General features: G+C 45.1%; 1 protein-coding gene across 6 annotated transcripts in view; it reads left to right on the plus strand.

The window, feature by feature from the left end:
• Positions 1 to 19,991, plus strand: part of PDE4DIP (phosphodiesterase 4D interacting protein) — a 310,072-nt gene that overhangs the window by 109,322 nt on the left and 180,759 nt on the right. For 3 of the 6 annotated variants that reach the window (XM_030207589.1, XM_030207590.1, XM_030207592.1), the window contains exons 1-2: positions 4,813 to 6,022; positions 19,363 to 19,500. In XM_030207589.1, the coding sequence (XP_030063449.1) occupies positions 4,904 to 6,022; positions 19,363 to 19,500 (1,257 nt within the window). In that variant the 5' untranslated portion in view covers positions 4,813 to 4,903. Of the gene's footprint in view, positions 1 to 4,810; positions 6,023 to 19,362; positions 19,501 to 19,991 lie in introns of those variants that run through there. The other 3 variants (XM_030207593.1, XM_030207594.1, XM_030207591.1) reach the window with 2 other exon arrangements.

Consider the following 19,991-nt stretch of genomic DNA (forward strand, 5'->3'; position numbering starts at 1 on the left):
ATTGTTTTCTGTTATCATTGACTATGCAGGATTGATCTGTACTAATGTGGATTATTTAGTTTTCCAGTAGGTTTATTGATGTTCTAGTACCCAATGCAGTGTTTATGGTGCTGCCTTTCCTAGGTAGGTTCTTGTCATGGAAGTTACTGCTATTATGGTATGATATAATTGCCCTGTAGGTCCTGAGTGACATTTGTAGCATTTTGCATTACTTCATAGTATATCTGCCATTGGATTTTGGATTTGGATTTAGGTCACACATTTCTCAGTAGTAGCTCAAGCAGTGGCGTAGCCACAGGTGGGCCTGGGTGGGCTGGGGCCCACCCAATTAGGGCTCAGGCCCACCCAACAGTAGCACACGTTTAGCGGTAGCTGGTGGGGATCCCATACTCCGTCAGCTGAAGACTTCCCTCTGATGGTAATGAAAACGCTATTCTCCACGATACCGGCACCTGTGCACGCTCAGTTTTCAGCGCATGCCTGCTGCAGACTGCCAAGGTGGAAAGAAGCGTTTTCCCACCAGCTGAGATTTTTTTTGGGTGGTAGGTGAAGGGGAGAACACTTGGGGCCCACCCACATCTTGCCTAGGACCACCTAAAATCTGTTGTCTGGCTACGCCCCTGACTGCTCAAGGCAAGTTACATTCAGGTACAGTAGGTATTTTCCTGTCCCTGGAGGGCTTACAATTTAGGTTTTCTACCTGAGGCAATGGAGGGTTAATTGATTTGTCCAAGATCTCAAGAAACCTGGCTTCCCTGGTTCTCAGTCTGCTGCTCTAACCATTAGGTACAGCTAATACAGATAATACATATTATCCATATTAGCTATACCTAATGTTTGGTAGCTCAACAGTAAACTAAAGACTAGCAGAGCTGAAGCCTTGTGACCACTTGGCAAACTACCAGAAATATTGATTGGTAAATTATATTATGGTTGCCAGTAACCACAGGATTTCTGTTACAGTGCTACCGAAGATGCTGGACTGGGGAGCTAGGGCTGACTGAGAGCCACATGTTAAAGTACCTGCATATGTTTCCAGAATACTCAAGTATTAATATGTTGTATTATTTTCCTGTGCATTATTTAGATTATTTTTGGTATATAATTCCATTTAGTGTGTTCAGTGTGCATAATAACCATAAGTAACAGAGATACTGGGGGAGGCAGCTGGTAGAGAGAGAAGGAGTCTTTTCCTATTGCCTCCCCCCCCTTTTTTTAAGAGTGGTGCTTGTACAGGGAGAGTAGTGTTCCCTCTAAGCTGTGCTAAACATCCAGTAGCTGAGTAAAATTGAGAGTAGCTATAGTTAAACTACAGGTGCACAAGTAGGGAAAGCATGCAGAGCATGGCTCATGGAATTCTTTCTATCCTCTCTGCCAGTATTTATTTATCTGTATCAGAAGTGTAGCCTGGTTGAAGGCACTGGGAGGGGTGGAGAGCGGGGCCCTGAGGCAAATGTGGAGGGGCCCAGGCTTACACATAGCAAATGGTGTAGAACAGGTAAAAGTGAATCAATTTTTCACTCTTTCAAAAAAATACAAAGACCAGGGGACACTCAATTAAATTACATGGAAATATTTTTTCACTCAAAGAATATTTAAGCTCTGGAACTCATTGCGAGAGGATGTAGTAACAGTGGTAAACGTATCTGGGTTTAAAAAAGGTTTGGGCAAGTTCCAGGAGGAAAAGTTCGTAGTCTGCTATTGAGATAGACATGGAGGAAGCCAGTGCCTTCCCTGGGATTGATAGCATGGAATGTTGCTACTATTTGGGTTTCTGCCAGGTACTTGTGACCTGGATTGGCTACTGTTAGAAACAGGATACTGGGCTAGATGGACCATTAGTGTGACCCAGTATGGTTATTGTTATGTTCTTATGCTGCTATTTCCTTGGTGGGAAGGCCACTGCTTACCTCTTGGTGTAAGTAACAAGGGAATAGATCTACTCTTTGGGCTTACCAAGCTGTGGGAAAAAGGGCCCTGCAGTTATGGAGGGGGCTGTTTCCCTCACACGCCAGGGCCAATTTTACCGCAGTGGGTAAAAAGCCCCCAAAACAATGGCCATGTGGCAAGATAACTTTTACCATGTGGCCATGTGGCGGTGAGCACTTACTGCCACCCACTGAGGTGGCAGTAAGGGCTCCTGCAGTAACCCAGCGGTAACTGGGCAGTGCATGGCAATGCCCAATTACCACCGGGTTAGTGCTGCGCTAGAAAAATTTTTTTTTATGGCTTGCTGGAAATGGTACGCAGCTGAGCCGAACTACTGGTGGTAGCTTCCATTTTAGCATGCGGTAAGCCCGCATTTGGGCTTACCGATGCTTTGTAAAAAGGCCCCTAAGTTACCCACTTCCAACAGGGAGACATTTTGGCCAGTTCTGGTTATGAACTTACATTCCAAAGCAATGTGGAATTTGCAGTCCCTGATTTTACCCATTGAAATTGGTACTGCATGTCTCATAATGCGTCAGAAAGTGGTTGTGAGAAATCTAGGGGGCAGTCCATGGATGATAAGGAAGGATGTGGTGCCATATGCAGAGACTCAGTGTGGGGCTCATTTGCATAAATCAATAGGGGCTGAAATGCTGACTATAAAACAGGGCCATGAGTGAAAAACACAAAGGGTAAAGGCGGGGGGGGGGGGGGGGGGGGGGGGGGGGGGGGGGGGGTCATAGATTTGATATACTGAGCATCTACTCACTAGTAGAGCCAGCCCTGCTAGAACTGGCCTAAAATCTTTCTCTTGGAATTGTGTCTTTTGATAGCTCTGTATGCACAAATTAAATTTGTATACACTGGACACTCTTTATGGATATTTTGAAAACCTGACTAGTTGTGATGTCAACAAGATAACTTTGGGAAGACCTAGTTTATTCCTTGTGCTCATGAAGAGGAAACAGTTTTAATCCCTCATGTTAATGGGGGATGGACCATACAGGTCTTTATCTGTCATCATTTACTATGTTATGTTTAATAAGAGAGAAGCTATGTTGACTCCAGGGGCAGCCTATAGAGGATGCAGAAGGGTGCAGGGTCATATGCAGAGATTTCTTGTGGTGCTTCATTTGCATAAATCTGTAGGAGTGAAAATGGGGCCATAATCAAAAGAACAATTATTTATTGGCAGGGCCGGCCCTCTTTCCCCTTAATCGGAAGTGGGAAAACGCTAGTGCAAGAGTATTGGACACCCTAGGTGAACTTTCAGCCTTATGTGCCCTTCTCCCCCCCTCCACCCCATTCAGGCCGGTTCTGTTTATATATGTACATATATACATAATGAGCGCAGTTTCCAGAACTCATGGTCTATTTGAAAATTGCCCACCCTTCCTGAAGGTAAAAGTACACAATCATGGTTCTTTGAGTACAGTCCTAGGCAACTGCATAATTGTCTAATTGTTAAGTCTGCCCTGAACTGGGACAATGCTTAAATTAATGCATCATGCCCAGGGACATGAGCAATTCGTAACCCCTAACTTCAATATATTATACTAGCCGTTGAGCCCGTAAAAACGGGCTAGTAAAGGAAGGGGGGTTTGAAAGGCCCCCCCCCGAATAGGTCGTCGTCGCCGCCGCCGCCGCCTCCCCCCCCCCCCCCAGAGTCCCCTCCATCACCCCTCCACCCGGGCCGGGTACCTGGCTTCACTATTCAACCTGCCGGAATGCAGCACACAGCTCATCTGAGCTGCCGTCGGCCTTCCTTCTTCTCTGCGTGTTTTCCGCCCTCGTGTGATGTAACGTCGGCGAGGGCGGGACACAGGCAGGTAAGGAAGGCCAACAGCAGCTCAGATGAGCTGTGTGCTGCGTTCCAGCGGTTTGAATAGTGAAGCCAGGTACCCGGGCCGGGTGGAGGGTGGGTGGCGGCGGCGACGACTCCGGGTGGGTGGGGGGAGCGGTAGTGGCAACCCTGGGGGGGGGGGAGCGGTGGCGACGGCGGTTCCCTCACTCGCAGGTGCACAGGTTCCCTCTCTGTCTCGCCCCCGTCATCACGTATTGATGCGGGGGCGGGACAGAGAGGGTCTCTACTGCGCATTTGCGAGTGAGTACGCCTCTTGCCATTAATATATTTGATTTGAGATTACTTGCAAAAGGTTCTGAAAATACTGAAGTGTTTTATAACAATTTGTCATTAATAATGTACTCATAGATGCTAGCTGTATGGGTGTGGTAGGTGCTTTTGCACTCTCAATATTAAGCAAACTCCTTCACTGTGAAGTAGTGTATGTAGAGACTAGCACCACCCATCATTCTGAAAAGCTGCCCCCTAGTAATTATACTGCATCCCCTTCCGCATCTTGAGGTAGAGAGCTATTGCCCCCCCCCCGGGTCCGTTCCCATGTTTCATTATAAAGGACCATCAAGCAGCTACTGCCTGTGACAGATTGTCATGGGTCATCTCTGCAAATGCCCTATAGGGAGAAGTGATGTGGGAACTGTGTTAGTCCACTTTTAAAGGTAATAAATAGAAATAAAACAAAAACAGAGAAAAGAAAATAAGATAACTTTTTTTAATTGGACTAAATACATTTTTGATTAGCTTTTAAAGGTAACCAGAAATGAGAATTTATTGATATTTATCACCATTTGTTCATTTCTGATCTGAAGAAGAAGAGTTACTTCTGAAAGCTAATGAAAAATGTGTTTAGTCCAATAAAAAAGGTATCATCATCTTTCCTCTTCTCTGTTTTTATTTTATTTCTATTTCTTACCCAGCGCGAGACGCTAGGGTTCCCAGCGTGCTTGAGCATCCTGCGCATGCGGGCTACCTCCCTGAAATCAAAGTCGCCGGCTGAACAAGTCACTCGTGCGTGCCGTGAGGGCGGAGCGGAGATTTCATCTATGAGGTCCCGTTAGATAGCCACGTAAGAGCAGCAGCATCCCTGCGGGCGGGGAATAGGGCGCCGGGACTATGCTGGCTCCGCGAGCGAAGGAGCCTTGCCGGGTGTGCGGCCGGGAGCTATGCGGCAACCAGCGGCGCTGGCTCTTCCACACGGCCTCCCGCCTCAACCTGCAGGTGCTGCTGTCGCACGTCCTGGGCCGGGAGGTGGCTCGCGACGGCAGGCCCGAGTTCGCGTGCAGCAAGTGCGCGTTCATGCTGGAGCGCGTCTACCGCTTCGACGCTGTCATCGCGCGGGTGGAGGCCCTGTCCATCGAGCGGCTGCAGCGGCTGCTCCTCGAGAAGGAGCGGCTCAAGCTCTGCGTAGCCAGCCTGTACCGCAGGAATAACGGTCAGGAGGAGGAGGAGGAGGAGGAAGCAGCGGGGGGCGGCGGCACAGTGGACATGTCAGCTCTACCAGATGCCAGGTACACGGCTCTGCTCCAGGAGGATTTTGTCTATTCGGGCTTTGAGTGCTGGACAGCGCAGGAGGAGTCCGGCCCCGAGGCCCAGCACTGCCATGCAGCGGAAAGCGCCGGACAGCATCGCTCCAGACGATGCCGGACCTGCGCTGCCCTACGGGTGGCGGACGCAGACTATGAAGCCATCTGCAAGGTGCCGAGAAAGATAGCCCGAGGCACCTCCTGCGGGCCGTCTACTACCTGTTCAGCTAGTCTGTTCAACGAGGAGTTGCCTGGGCCCAGGGTAGTCACGGAAGGAGAGAGCTTGGAGAAGCTGTCTTCGGGCTCATCGGTGGAATCACTTCATGCGGCGGGGGATACTGGTCCTGTGCTGCAGAAGGAGGATGAAGTGCGCAAAGGGTCGGGTGACTGCTGTGCTGATAACCATACGCTCGTGCATGGCAATAGGATAGACCTGGCCCTTAGCCTGGTTAAGACGTTGGACTACAGGCCCGTTCACAGCCCTCGGGGCAGTCGAATCCCTGTGAAATTAATTCCCCCTGCTTTGAAGTCCAGCACCACCATTACAGATGCTAATACTCATTCGTGCACTCTCAGTTCTGCTTTTAGTTTTCTGAACAAGACTTTAGAAACCAATCCTAAAGTTGCTCAAGATTTGAGCCCTGAGTTTACAGATTTGCAGGAGTTGTGGGAAGAAATTTGTGAAGACTATATGCCACTTTGCACACAGGTATGTCAACATGCTTGTAAATATGTGCACTGGAGAAGCTGGTGCAGCTTTCTCTGGTGTATTCTCTGCTCTGTGTGAGAAATGTTGCTTTGGGATTTTCAATCATATGGATGTTTTCTGTATTCATAACTACAGTTCATTTATTTATTTCTGAAACTTTCTGTACCACTCTGACAAGCCGAGCAGAGCGCGGTGTACAGGCTAAAAGTAAGAATAGGAAAGGAACGCCATTTAAAAACAGTTACTTTTGGTATGGATGTTATACTTTACTAACAGAGGTAAAATCAAGATAAGGATCGAAAGAATAGAAAAGCAGTTAAAAACAAATTTAAAAATAGAATAAAATAGGTGGGTGGCTAGCGCTGATAGTTACTCCAAAAGCTTGTTCAGAGAGCCAGGTTTTTAACTCAATCTTAAAATTCTTAAGAGATGAATTAGTAAAAAGCACTGGTGTGGATTCAACTCGCACAGAGAACATACTCGTCTGAGCCCCTTCATCTAGGGGAATGGGATTTGATGGTTACAATCAAAGTGGTTTACATACAATATACAGGTGCTTATTTTGTACCTGGGGCAATGGAGGGTTAAGTGTCTTGCTAAGAGTCAGTAAATATTTTGACACCCACCAGACAGGACTTAAAGATCTGGATTTTCTAGCCTATTATAAACCATAAAATACTGCTTTGTCACCCTCTTATCTACTACTACTACTACTATTAAACATTTCTATAGCGCTACTAGACTTACGCAGCGCTGTACAAATTAACATGAAAAGACAGTCCCTGCTCAACAGAGCTTACAATGCATATCTCCCTGCCCCTCATCCACCCGACTCTCCCTGTCTCACCCTCACCCCTAACCCACCCTCTGTTAGACTGTCACTGAAATGCTTTGATGTTTCACTTATATATACTGTCATCTACCAACATTTGCTTATTTCCAATCTGACGAAGGAGGGCTACCTTCGAAAGCTAATCAAAAAATGTATTAAGTTTATGTCCAATAAAAAAGGTATCATCTTATTTTCCATGTTTTATTTTTATTGATTACCTTTAAAAGTGGACTAACATGGCTGCCACATCTCTCTATTAGACTTTTTTTTTTTTAGTTACATTTGTACCCCGCACTTTTTCCCACTTATGGTAGGCTCAATGCGGCAGGCAATGGAGGGTTAAGTGACTTGCCCAGAGTCACAAGGAGCTGCCTGTGCCGGGAATCAAACTCAGTTCCCCAGGATCAAAGTCCACCACCCTAACCACTAGGCCACTCCTCCAGTATCAGTGTGTGTTTTATTTCAGCATGCCTTCACTGAAATTTCTTTTCCTTTCCACTGCAGTGCCAAAGTGCTTTTATTTTGGTTCTCTTATTTATTTATTTAGATTTTGCTCACACCCTTTTCAGTAGTAGCTCAAGGTGAGTTACATTCAGGTACACTGGATATTTCTCTGTCCCAGGAGGGCTCACAATCTAAGTTTGTACCTGAGGCAATGCAGGGTTAAGTGACTTACCCAAGATCACAAGGAGCAGCAGTGGGATTTGAACTGGCCACCTCGATTGCAAGACCGGTGCTCTAACCACTAGGCCACTCCTCCACTCCATTCTTAGGCTGACATGAGGTAACGGGTTATCAATAGCTTTACAAGGGTTCATGCTTTATTTAGTATAGTGCAAGTGACACTAGCGCAGGTTTTATCAACTCTCTTTGATCTTTTCAGGCTAAAATAAAGCCAAAGGAGTCAATAAAGCATTTTCCTCAGACATGAAAAAATTTACAGAAAATAAGCACAGTGAAGAGTATAAAATTTAAAATAAATTAAGCAGATAATGGTTAAATGATTTGTGAAGCAGAGCACACATTTTTCTATATCTGTGGTAACAAGCTAGCAGTAGGCTGGTGTCTCAGCCTCCCTGGAATTAAAGCAGCACTAAGTGCAATATATGAACTCTATTGAGATATTATCAGATTACACTTGATAGCTCTTGGTGATTATTTTCTATATGTTATGGTATGCTGTGCTATATTCCGCAATACCAAATACGGTTAGCTGCGGATTACAAATCCAAGATAACCGGATATAAAAATCCTGGAATTTACAGAAAATATAATTACCACAATATTATAATTACATGAAGAAAAATATTTGTTAAAAAAATGCATTTTCACTTTCAAAAAATAAAATGCTTCTGCAAAACACAGATCCGCATTGGTAACGAATTCCACACTGATGCTATCTGATAATATATCGAAGAGTCGAACATTAGTCATCGTTTGACTTGTTTAACTGAAGGAAAACTGAGTAGCATTTGATTGCGAGTTCTGCTAATAACTGCATTGGAGAGAAACATCACCCAGTCAGTCAAATATAATGAAGCATTTCCATACATTAATTTTAAAAGCTGAAGTACAAAGTTTAAACCGCACTCTTGCCTCTACAGGCAACCAGTGCAGGTCCTTTAACACCAAAGATGCCAAGTTGGACCTTCTAGCCAAAAATATTAACCTAGCAGCAATTCATAATCTTCCAGTTATGAAATTTATGTGTAGAATTTCAGCACCTTAGGACACAGTTTCCAATCCTGACTTTAAAAAAAACAATTAATTTTTAGTTCCAATTCCAATATACACAGTTACAAAATTTTACATTAATGGTGAGAGGTCCCTGATTACTCTATTAACTACTTGAAGATCTGAGCTGAGCATTCTAAAAACTACTGGATATCAAAGTAGCCAACCAAATAGATGGAGTAGTCAGCAATCACATGGAGGGCAAGCTACTTTCCTTAATAAAACCTGAGTGAGGAGAACTACCGCTGGTGGTTCTTTGCAACAATGTATAAAGAAAGCATAAATCTTTATACCTAGAAATTTTTCTCCATTCACTGGGTTTGCAGGTCATATTTATGCATTCCTAGTAGAATGTGACTAAAGCCAAAACTGAGCTTTACTGCACAAATGCTAATAATAATAATACTGCCCTACATCTGTGCTTTTCCCAGCCCCCTATATAGGAGCAGCCCCTCACTCCCTCCCAGGCCTACTTTCCAGTCATTGGTGGTCTAGTGGCATGATCAAGACAGATCGATCCCCAGTAGCTCCTGCCATTGCTGTCTCTGTCAAAATGGCTGCCACAATTGAGGATTGCTGCTGTCCCGATTACATTAGACTACCAGCAATTGGAATGTAGGCCCAAGAGGGCTCCTTCTGTTCATGGGAAGGGAGGAGGGAGTAGGTGCTCCTTCTGTTTGGGGACGGAGACTACAGGACACGGTACAAAGTTTTGGCTTCAGCCAAAAATGTGTTGGCATTTTTTACTAAAACAAGGCCAAATTCAGATTTTGGGCCAGTTTTGGCACCAAAACCAAAATTCCTCTAATTGCTAATATGGCTGACCAGCCTTGGTACCTAACATTTAGTGCCTTTCACAAGAAAGAGGAGGTAATGTTGGGAGCAGTAGTGGTAACCTCAAGGCCAGAAGGTGAATCAGCAGCGATATGGCTGCTAAGGCATAAGAAGGATGTATTGGGGAGAAAGACTGGAGAGATGTAGGTCAGAGCTACAAATCTGAAAAAATTAGGTATAAAAATATATTTAAAAAACCTCTAAATTTCCCTCCAGGTCCCTAAGAATATTGACCTAATTTCGCAGAAATGATTAACTGCTGCCTGGTTCTCAAGTCCAGACCAGTATTGGGCTCTGTTCTTAGAATCTCACAAGAAGAGACACTTGTGGTAGTGTTTGAATGTGCAGAAGCTCCTTCATAATCATACACCATTTCACATACTTTTCTCCTTCCTAGATACAGCATGATTCCCTGTGGGAATTAACAGGCAGCATATATGGCATGGTTAGTTTAGCCCTGCTTTAACACACAATGCACACTGCTCTACCACTTCCTCCACCTGAGCCTTTCTTCTGAATGTCTTCAGTCTCTAGTAGGACTTTTTTCTTTTGGCCATAAGTTTATTCTTCCATATCCGACACTTCTTCCCCAGAGGGTGGTGTGCCTTGGCCTTGTAAAGATTGGGGAGCCACAATCAAGACACTAGCAAAGACTGAGGTTAAGATTCATAATCTTAATGCTTTTCTGCTGGCAGATGATTCCAGGAGATTACTTAAGGTTAGCGACTGATCTGATCTCTGTGAGCATTCTCCCCAGTACCTGTCTTGGTCTGACTATGATAAGCTTAATGTTTGTATTTGTGCTTTGTATGAGGATGTGTCTTAAATTCCCATTAATTCTTTTGAGACTATCAGGTGGGGCTATTTAAGTGAAAGTGAAAGTTCGGTTTTCAATTTCTGATCTTCCTGTTCTTTTTCTTCTCCACCTGTTACGAGTTTGGCTTGAAGTCCCTCTTCATCATTCTACTTATCAGTACGATTCACAGACCTGTACAGTAGGTGTATGCATAGCTTGTTCTAAACACATTTTCAATTTTCAGGCATTATTTTGTGTTTTCCACCTATTTGTTCTTTATGTGCAAATTGTGTATATGCTAGCACTTCAAGCACACAAATAGATTGTTCTTCTTGGTGCATACATGTAAAGTGTGTGCAAATCATTTATACCCGAGTATACCTGAACAAACTGTGCACTCATGATGCACACCCCGTCTGTACAAGGGACTTTTGCCTAGCCTTTAGCTTTTAGGTCATTTGATTTGCCGTCTGTCTTGAAGAACATTAGTGTGGTGCTTAATCAACCATTTAGCCCTTGTTCTTAGTTCAAATAACTGATCTGAAAGTGGTATTGTTTCATTCCTACACTGGAGAAGCTCTCCTCTGAACTCTGGGCTATAATAAAACTTTCTTTTCTAACAGCAGTGGGCAAAACCTTTTACTTTTTCTTTATCCTAACAATTTTGCCCTTCTATGGGTAAATAAGCTGTTCCTTAATGTTTTGCTCTAGCAGGCTTGAATGTAGAAGGGCCTGCCATAACCCATTTTGCAGGACAGTGGCAAGATTTCTTGGCAACCTTAAGTCAGCCCTCAGATTTCCAAAACTGAAGCATAAAGTAACTTGCATTCTTCTAATACTGTTTTCTGTACACTACGTCACATCTGGACTCGAGAGTTGTTACAAGAATAATTTTTTTTTTTTTATTTATAGAAGTTTTTATTGCATAATGGTGATACAGAACAATAAACGAGCATATTTTTCAAGACAACTTAACACATATTCCTACAAGTATCAAATTTTTCACTGTGTAAACAGAAAAGAAAGTCCTGCAGCCATTATAGTTGGATTGTATTGACACTTCAAAAATTTTTTGATTTTTTATTAAGTATCCATCCCCCTAACCCAACCCAACCCTCCCTCTTACCCCTATCCCACCCTCCCCATCCCTCCTCTCTCTTCAATCTAATACCCTCCATCAAGCACATGCACTCAAAAAGGATTTCCAAACTTTTTCCCACTTGGGCAAAGAATGATGCTTAACAGCTGTCAACCTCTCCATATCACAGATATATCTTAATTTCGTAATCCAGGACTGCAGTGAGGGAACCCGCTCCCCCTTCCACTGCTGTGCCAAGTTTATGCGAGCAGCATGCAAGGATCCCCTCACTAGAGCCCACTGACCAGCCGTAAGACCATCCGGCCTCCGGCCCAGAATGAAAATCGCAGGATGCCACTGCACAGCTCTTCCCGTCCAGGTTTGAAGTCTTGACTGCACACTTTTCCAGTAGGCCTGCGCCTTTGGACAGGTCCACCAAATGTGTCCCATAGTGCCCACTCCACCACACTTTCTCCAACAATCTTTCGAGACATGCGCGTACATGTGGTGTAATCTCTGTGGAGTGAGATACCATCTATAGAATACCTTAATAGCATTTTCCTTTACAGCTACCGCCCGAGAGGATCTCAAGATCGTCCTCTCAAGCCTGATCCAGTCCAGCTCCGGCATGGTAAAACTAAGTTCTTGTTCCCACCTCTGTCTGTGCAGTGTATATGGCCTAATGTGCGTCCCGTAGAATTCATACAGGTGAGTAATCATACCCCGCGTGGTCCTCGTCTGTACACATACCTCTTCCAGGGGGTGTGTTTCTCTTTTCATACATTCTACATAATTAGGACCCTGTAAAAAGTGTTGTATTTGTATGTATGCGTATCTGTCATCCAGCCTAAGTCCATAATCTTCTACCAATCTATCAAATGGTATCATGTCAGTTCCTACATGCAGTTGCCCACACAAGTCTAGCCCCAATGTAGCCCACCTTCGAAATGTAGTACTCCCCATTCCCGGTCTAAACCTCGGGTTGTCCACTATGGGTGTCAACCCAGACACTAGGGGCTGACGCTCCCTAAACATGCAGTCCCAATAATGGAATGTGGCTTGAACAGTTGGTGGAAATTTATCTACCTGCCCTCTGTGTTTACCTGGTAACCACATTAGATGCCCTAATGCTCGAGACCCGATCAATGTTTGTTCTATATTCACCCATATTTTATGTTCTTCCTTCCGGAACCATTCCACTGCTGCTCTCGACTGTGCTGCACAATAGTACCCTAATAGATTGGGAACCCCCAGACCCCCATCCCTCTTACTTTTATATAAGAAAGCCCTAGGTAAGCGTGGTCTTTTATTGTTCCAGACGAATCGGACCAAACTGTCCTGGAGCCCGGACAAAAATTGTCTCGGCAATCTGAGTGGGAGTACCTGAAACAAATATAACAACCTAGGTAAGACATTCATTTTAAGTGCTGCTATTCGCCCCATCCAGGACAATCCCATTGGCATCCATCGTTCCAAATCCCGCCTTACTGCTTTCTGGAGGGCCGGATAATTAACTGCAAACACCTCGGACAGGTCATGCGGAATTTGCACCCCCAAATATCTTATTGCTCGCTCCTCCCATTTGAAAGCAAAGGATTTTTTCAACGTCTCTAATAGATCCCTCGGGACTCCCACCGCCAGGCCAATCGACTTACTGGCATTAAGTTTATATCCAGACACTCTAGTGTACCTCTCTATTTCTCTCATGACATTTGGAAAGGATATCAACGGTTTGGTCAATGACAAAAGCACATCGTCAGCAAATAACGCAATTTTGTATTCCTGTCCTCCCACATTGACCCCCTCTATGTCCACATTCTCCCGTATAGCCGCTGCCAGTGGCTCAATCGCCAATGCAAACAAGAGAGGGGACAACGGGCAGCCCTGACGTGTACCTCGCCCCAGCTGAAATGCCGCTGAATGCCCACCATTAACCCTCACACACGCCCGTGGGGATGTGTAAAGCGCTCGGACCCAAGATCTATAAAGCTGTCCAATCCCCACTCTTTGGAGGACTTTGTCCAGGTAGCCCCAATGTACCCGGTCAAAAGCTTTTTCTGCGTCTAGGCCTAACAGCACCATCGGGCAAGCTTTCTTTTGTACCTGATACACTAAGTCCAACGTTCTTCGTATATTGTCCCCTGCCTGTCTATTAGCCACAAATCCAACTTGATCTGGATGGATCAGGCATGGGAGCACCCCGCCCAGTCGGTTCGCTAGCACCTTTGCCAAAATTTTTACGTCTGTGTTAAGTATTGATATTGGTCTATATGCAGCACATTCCGTTTTATCTTTGTCCGGTTTTGGTATGATTGCTACCCACGCCTCCATCATGGTCTTAGGGAGCTGGGCACCTGCTCTCACTGAGTTAATAACTAGCGTAAGATATGGGGCCAATATCCCTCCAAATGTTTTAAAGAATTCATTGGTGAATCCGTCTAGGCCAGGCACCTTCCCTGTTGGCAAGGATTTGATAACCTGGGTCACCTCAGCCACCTGAATCGGGGCTTCCAAATCCCTCTTTTGTTGTTCTGTCAACACTGTCAGATCCTTGTCATTTAAATAGTCATCTATTTCCCCTGTCTGTACAGCAGCATCCTCCGAATATAGAGATTCATAGTATTTTGCAAATCTTTCCCTAATCTGTGCTGAAGTGTGCAGCATGTTTCCCTTGTCATCCTTCACTCTCAGAATGTGTCTATCTGCTCTCATCTTCCTCAATTTGTGAGCCAAAAGTCTCCCTGGTTTATTTGTGGATTCATAATATACCTGTTTCAAGCGTGACTGCACAAATTTCAGGCTTTCTTCGTGCAGGCCCGCTATCTCCAATCTCACTGCTTGGAGCCTCCGATAGTCAGACACCGAGCCAGATGCCCTGTATCTAACCTCCAAGGCCCCAAGTGTCTCCATGCATTGAGCCAACCGTTCTTTGTGTATTCTGTTCCTCTGACCAGCCCTCTTTATAAAGTACCCTCTGGCCACCGCCTTAAAGGCGTCCCATACTATATCCAATGTCGGTCCTGAGTCCATATTAAGCTCAAAGTACTCTTGTAACACTTCTGTACATTTAGCCACAGTGGCCGGGTCCTGCAATAAGCAATTATTGAGGGTCCATCTTTTATCCCTCGTTTCCTCTCTCAAAGAAGGGAGGACAGCCCACACCGGAGCATGGTCCGAAATAGTAATGTGACCTATATGTGATTCACCTCCCCCCTCCGAGAGAGTCTTATCAACAAATATGTAATCCAATCTAGAGTAGGAAAGGTGCACCTGGGAATAATAAGTATAATCCCTCCCTCTAGAGTGTCCAAGTCTCCACACATCATATAGCCCCATCTCATCTACAAGATTCTTCAGGGATCGAGAAATTTTCAGATCATTTGGAGCCGGAGGAGCCGACCGGTCCAACCCAGGTTGCATGGTAGCATTAAAATCTCCAGCCATCAGCAGCTTCCCTCTAACAAAGGCCTGCAACTCTCTATGAAGCCGCACGAAGAAGCGCTCCTGTCTCTCGTTAGGGGCATAGACATTGACCAACGTATATTCCTCCCGCTCCAAAAGAACATGCAAAAACAAATATCTTCCCTCCCCATCCCTTTTCACATGCAAAATCTGAGCCTGAACATCTCTATGAAGCAGGATTGCCACTCCTCTTTTTTTTGCTCCCCTCACATCTGAAGCAAAATACATATTTGAATATTGTTTAAAAAATAAATGCTTCTCATGTGATTTTAGGAAGTGGGTTTCTTGCAGAAATACAACCTGTGGATGCATTAGACGTAATTCCCTCCCCAAGGCATGTCTTTTATACGGAGAATTTAGGCCTTTGACATTGTAAGTAAGCAACTTAAAGTCAGCCATCTACATTTTCCATTACACATCCTCCTTTTGATGAAAGGTTTAAATTATCTCCATATTTCCCCCCCTCATGCCCCTCCCTCTCCCTCCCCCCCCCCCATTCTTCTCCCAGAACATAGTCTCTAACTCCCCATCCCATCTGCACTCCGTCTCCTTCCATCCCAATCCCTCCCTCCCTCATCTACCCACCAACCAGTGCTTTTCAGCACTACCTGGGCGCCCAGAGAAAGATAACCCCACCAGCCAAACTTAAGGTGAAAATAAGATTTCCACCAACTTCCATTCAATCCACCCCGCCCCCCCCCCCCCCCCCCCCCACTGCAGTTTCTGTAAAGCCACTACGAGTATTCACCCCATGTCCATATTAAACTTAAACTTTTTTGAGTTCCCCTCTTAACTTACTCCGGACTGACCAGAGAAACATATATAACAAGGTATTCACCCAAGTCAGTTTATAGTCATTCATGTCTGATACACGTTCCTCTTTCCTGCTTTTTCCACACGTTTCCACCTCTGCAACCGGCTCTTTGTAGAGGGTGCTATACCCACAGGCGGTGTTTCCATCGGAGCCAATCCCGCCTCGTGCAAAAGTTTCCACGCCGCTTCCATTTTTCTGCAGCGAGTACTCTCTCCTTGTAGCTCAAAACAGAGAGCAAATGGGAAACCCCATCTATATGCAATTTTTTCTTTCATCAGGATTTCGATTACCGGTTTCATGGTTCTTCTCTGATTCAGAGTAAATATGGATAAATCCTGATAAATGGATATAGGCGCCCCATTGAACTCTAATGTGGATGTCTGACGGGCTTTCTGCCAAATCTGCTCTTTGCTGACATACGAGGTGAATCTGACCACTATGTCTCTTGGCCTGTTGTCTCTGTTTTTTGCCAGGGCTCTGTGGGCTCTATCAATACCCATTCCTTCAGCGTCAAAGCTTTCTCCCATCAGCTGCTCACACAGGGTTTTCACCACTCTATGTACGTCCTCCGTACCTGCGCTCTCTGGCACTCCTCGAAATCTTAAATTTTGTCTGCGCCCGCGGTTTTCAAGGTCGTCCATCTGAAACCGCATCTCCTCTGCCTGCTCGTCCATCTTATTTAGCCTCCTCTCCACTTCGACGTTCTTTTCTTCCTGTTCGTCTATTTTTTCCTCCAGCGTCTCAACCCTGCCCCCCAGCTCCCTCAGATCTACACTCAGGGCGTCCACGTGTTCCAAAATTTCATCTTTGGAAGCCCGAATTTCTGCCCGGATTGCTTCAAGGCATTTTGTCAGTTCATCGGGCAGGGCTGGTATCGGAACAGTATCGCTAGCGTCGCCGCGGGTACAGGGTCCTTCCGACTCGACCATTTGCGAGCCTCGTGGTTTTGGGGAAGCTGGTTGGGACAGGCCTCGCGTCACCTGTCTCGTAGATAGTCGCTCATTATCTCGCGGGGGAGCAATATTTTTCTTGCTCATGGCTTTGGGAACTTCTCACCCTCGTGCCAATGCCTTTCCAGCAAATCAAAGTGGTTTACAACGCGATTTCTGCAGTTTAATCAGCGGGGGATCGCGGAGCGAGAGGATCAAGCGTCCATTCGGCTGCGTGACGTCACTTCCTCCGTTACAAGAATAATTTTTAGGATAATAGTTACATTGTTTTAATTACAGGGTTAGGTGCCTTTTTTTGTGTGGTGTGGGATTTGTTTAACTTTTGGCTGTTTCCATCATTCTGACTATTAGCGATCTATCTTTTTAGAGAGATTAACTACTTCTTGGTTTTCTATCCCTTTTTCAAAGCTTTCCTGTTAAGCAGTGCATAGGCTAATGGTTTAATTGGTTTCATTGAGTGACAATGTACCAAGCTGCTGCTGTTTACCTTAATTTTAAGTAGTTTTATAGCTAGTGGGTAGTGCAGCGGATTCTGATCCTAGGTAACTGGGTTCAATTCCCACTGCAGCTCCTTGTGACTCTGGGCAAGTCACTTAATCCTCCATTGTCCCAGGTACAAATAAGTACTTGTACAGTGGTGGAAATAAGTATTTGATCCCTTGCTGATTTTGTAAGTTTGCCCACTGACAAAGACATGAGCAGCCCATAATTGAAGGGTAGGTTATTGGTAACAGTGAGAGATAGCACATCACAAATTAAATCCGGAAAATCACATTGTGGAAAGTATATGAATTTATTTGCATTCTGCAGAGGGAAATAAGTATTTGATCCCCCACCAACCAGTAAGAGATCTGGCCCCTACAGACCAGGTAGATGCTCCAAATCAACTCGTTACCTGCATGACAGACAGCTGTCGGCAATGGTCACCTGTATGAAAGACACCTGTCCACAGACTCAGTGAATCAGTCAGACTCTAACCTCTACAAAATGGCCAAGAGCAAGGAGCTGTCTAAGGATGTCAGGGACAAGATCATACACCTGCACAAGGCTGGAATGGGCTACAAAACCATCAGTAAGACGCTGGGCGAGAAGGAGACAACTGTTGGTGCCATAGTAAGAAAATGGAAGAAGTACAAAATGACTGTCAATCGACAAAGATCTGGGGCTCCACGCAAAATCTCACCTCGTGGGGTATCCTTGATCATGAGGAAGGTTAGAAATCAACCTACAACTACAAGGGGGGAACTTGTCAATGATCTCAAGGCAGCTGGGACCACTGTCACCACGAAAACCATTGGTAACACATTACGACATAACGGATTGCAATCCTGCAGTGCCCGCAAGGTCCCCCTGCTCCGGAAGGCACATGTGACGGCCCGTCTGAAGTTTGCCAGTGAACACCTGGATGATGCCGAGAGTGATTGGGAGAAGGTGCTGTGGTCAGATGAGACAAAAATTGAGCTCTTTGGCATGAACTCAACTCACCGTGTTTGGAGGAAGAGAAATGCTGCCTATCACCCAAAGAACACCGTCCCCACTGTCAAGCATGGAGGTGGAAATGTTATATTTTGGGGGTGTTTCTCTGCTAAGGGCACAGGACTACTTCACCGCATCAATGGGAGAATGGATGGGGCCGTGTACCGTACAATTCTGAGTGACAACCTCCTTCCCTCCGCCAGGGCCTTAAAAATGGGTCGTGGCTGGGTCTTCCAGCACGACAATGACCCAAAACATACAGCCAAGGCAACAAAGGAGTGGCTCAGGAAGAAGCACATTAGGGTCATGGAGTGGCCTAGCCAGTCACCAGACCTTAATCCCATTGAAAACTTATGGAGGGAGCTGAAGCTGCGAGTTGCCAAGCGACAGCCCAGAACTCTTAATGATTTAGAGATGATCTGCAAAGAGGAGTGGACCAAAATTCCTCCTGACATGTGTGCAAACCTCATCATCAACTACAGAAGACGTCTGACCGCTGTGCTTGCCAACAAGGGTTTTGCCACCAAGTATTAGGTCTTGTTTGCCAGAGGGATTAAATACTTATTTCCCTCTGCAGAATGCAAATAAATTCATATACTTTCCACAATGTGATTTTCCGGATTTAATTTGTGATGTGCTATCTCTCACTGTTACCAATAACCTACCCTTCAATTATGGGCTGCTCATGTCTTTGTCAGTGGGCAAACTTACAAAATCAGCAAGGGATCAAATACTTATTTCCACCACTGTATATAATATGTAAACCGCTTTGAATGTAGTTGGTAAAACCACAGAAAGGCGGTATATAAGTCCCATTCCCTTTCCCAAGCACTTGTAAGGATGAGGCAGATGATACATAACTCCAAAGCAATGAAATATAAGGTTCTGCAGGACATCATCATTTCTCCAATTTCCATGCACACACAGTAAGGCATGCATACTGCCTCAGACTAAAACAAATAAACATCATCACCCTCAAAGACAGGACTTTTCTTTACTGACCATGGTGAAATATGAAAGACTTACCAACAAACAGTTCTAGTGCAACAGTAAATAACTGTAAAATGAAATAGAAATTTAAAACATAGGTGAGCATGATCAAATTGATTGGCTGCAGGGCACAGGATTTTAAACCAATGATTTTATTTGGGATTGGGAAGAATCTTTTGTACTGAAAATTTGATTGCAGTGTTTTCCTTTCTCTGGATCACCACTTTAGAGATGATTGTCAGGCACTTAGAAGTGGCTTGCGTTCAGTGAAGCTGGCTTGGTGTCAACCTCCTCAATTATTTGTCTAATAGGCTCAGCAGGAATTAAAATGGTGATGTAAGAGACTATTGTAACGGGGCCCATTCTGTTCCCAGAATCTGACAGAGACGCAGCATCACCGCCGGAACCAGTATGAGACAGCAGCTGACCAGTATATAACTGAGTTGCAGACAGCAGAGCTCCATGTACAGACGCTGCAGAATAAGATCATGGAAAACCAAGTTGCCAGCAAGGTATAGCATGGATATCTGCTTGTCTTTATCTGGATATCTTCAGAACTCGCTTTTTCACCTAGGGAAGTTATGCAGAATTGACATAGAATTTCCCTCCTTTACAGAGTTTAACATACTCGTGTATAATTTGGGCACCTCCACCTAGGCCAAGGGAGAAAAGGCAAAGTACAGTAAGATGCTGGGGTCTTTGTGTACACTTGTGTCTCCTGGCCCCCACCCCCAGCCTTCTTTTGTCTCTTGCAATCTCTTCTGGCTCTCCCTACAGAACAGCTAATGCTTACTGGTACTGCATGGGTTCTGAGCATGAGTCAAGTGATATGGTGCCTGTATTCCCTCAGTTTGTCTTAGAAGATCAGTGCAGAAATACAGGTATTGTATGGCTAAAAGAGATATCCATGTGATGCCAGAAGGAATTAGCTGTTCAGGGCAGCACTGATAGAGACTAAAAATGATAAAGCAAAAAGAGAGATGCACTGGTGGGTGGGGTAGAC

This window comes from Microcaecilia unicolor, chromosome 6 (genome assembly GCF_901765095.1).
Source record: "Microcaecilia unicolor chromosome 6, aMicUni1.1, whole genome shotgun sequence".
In the NCBI taxonomy this organism is placed as follows: domain Eukaryota; kingdom Metazoa; phylum Chordata; class Amphibia; order Gymnophiona; family Siphonopidae; genus Microcaecilia; species Microcaecilia unicolor.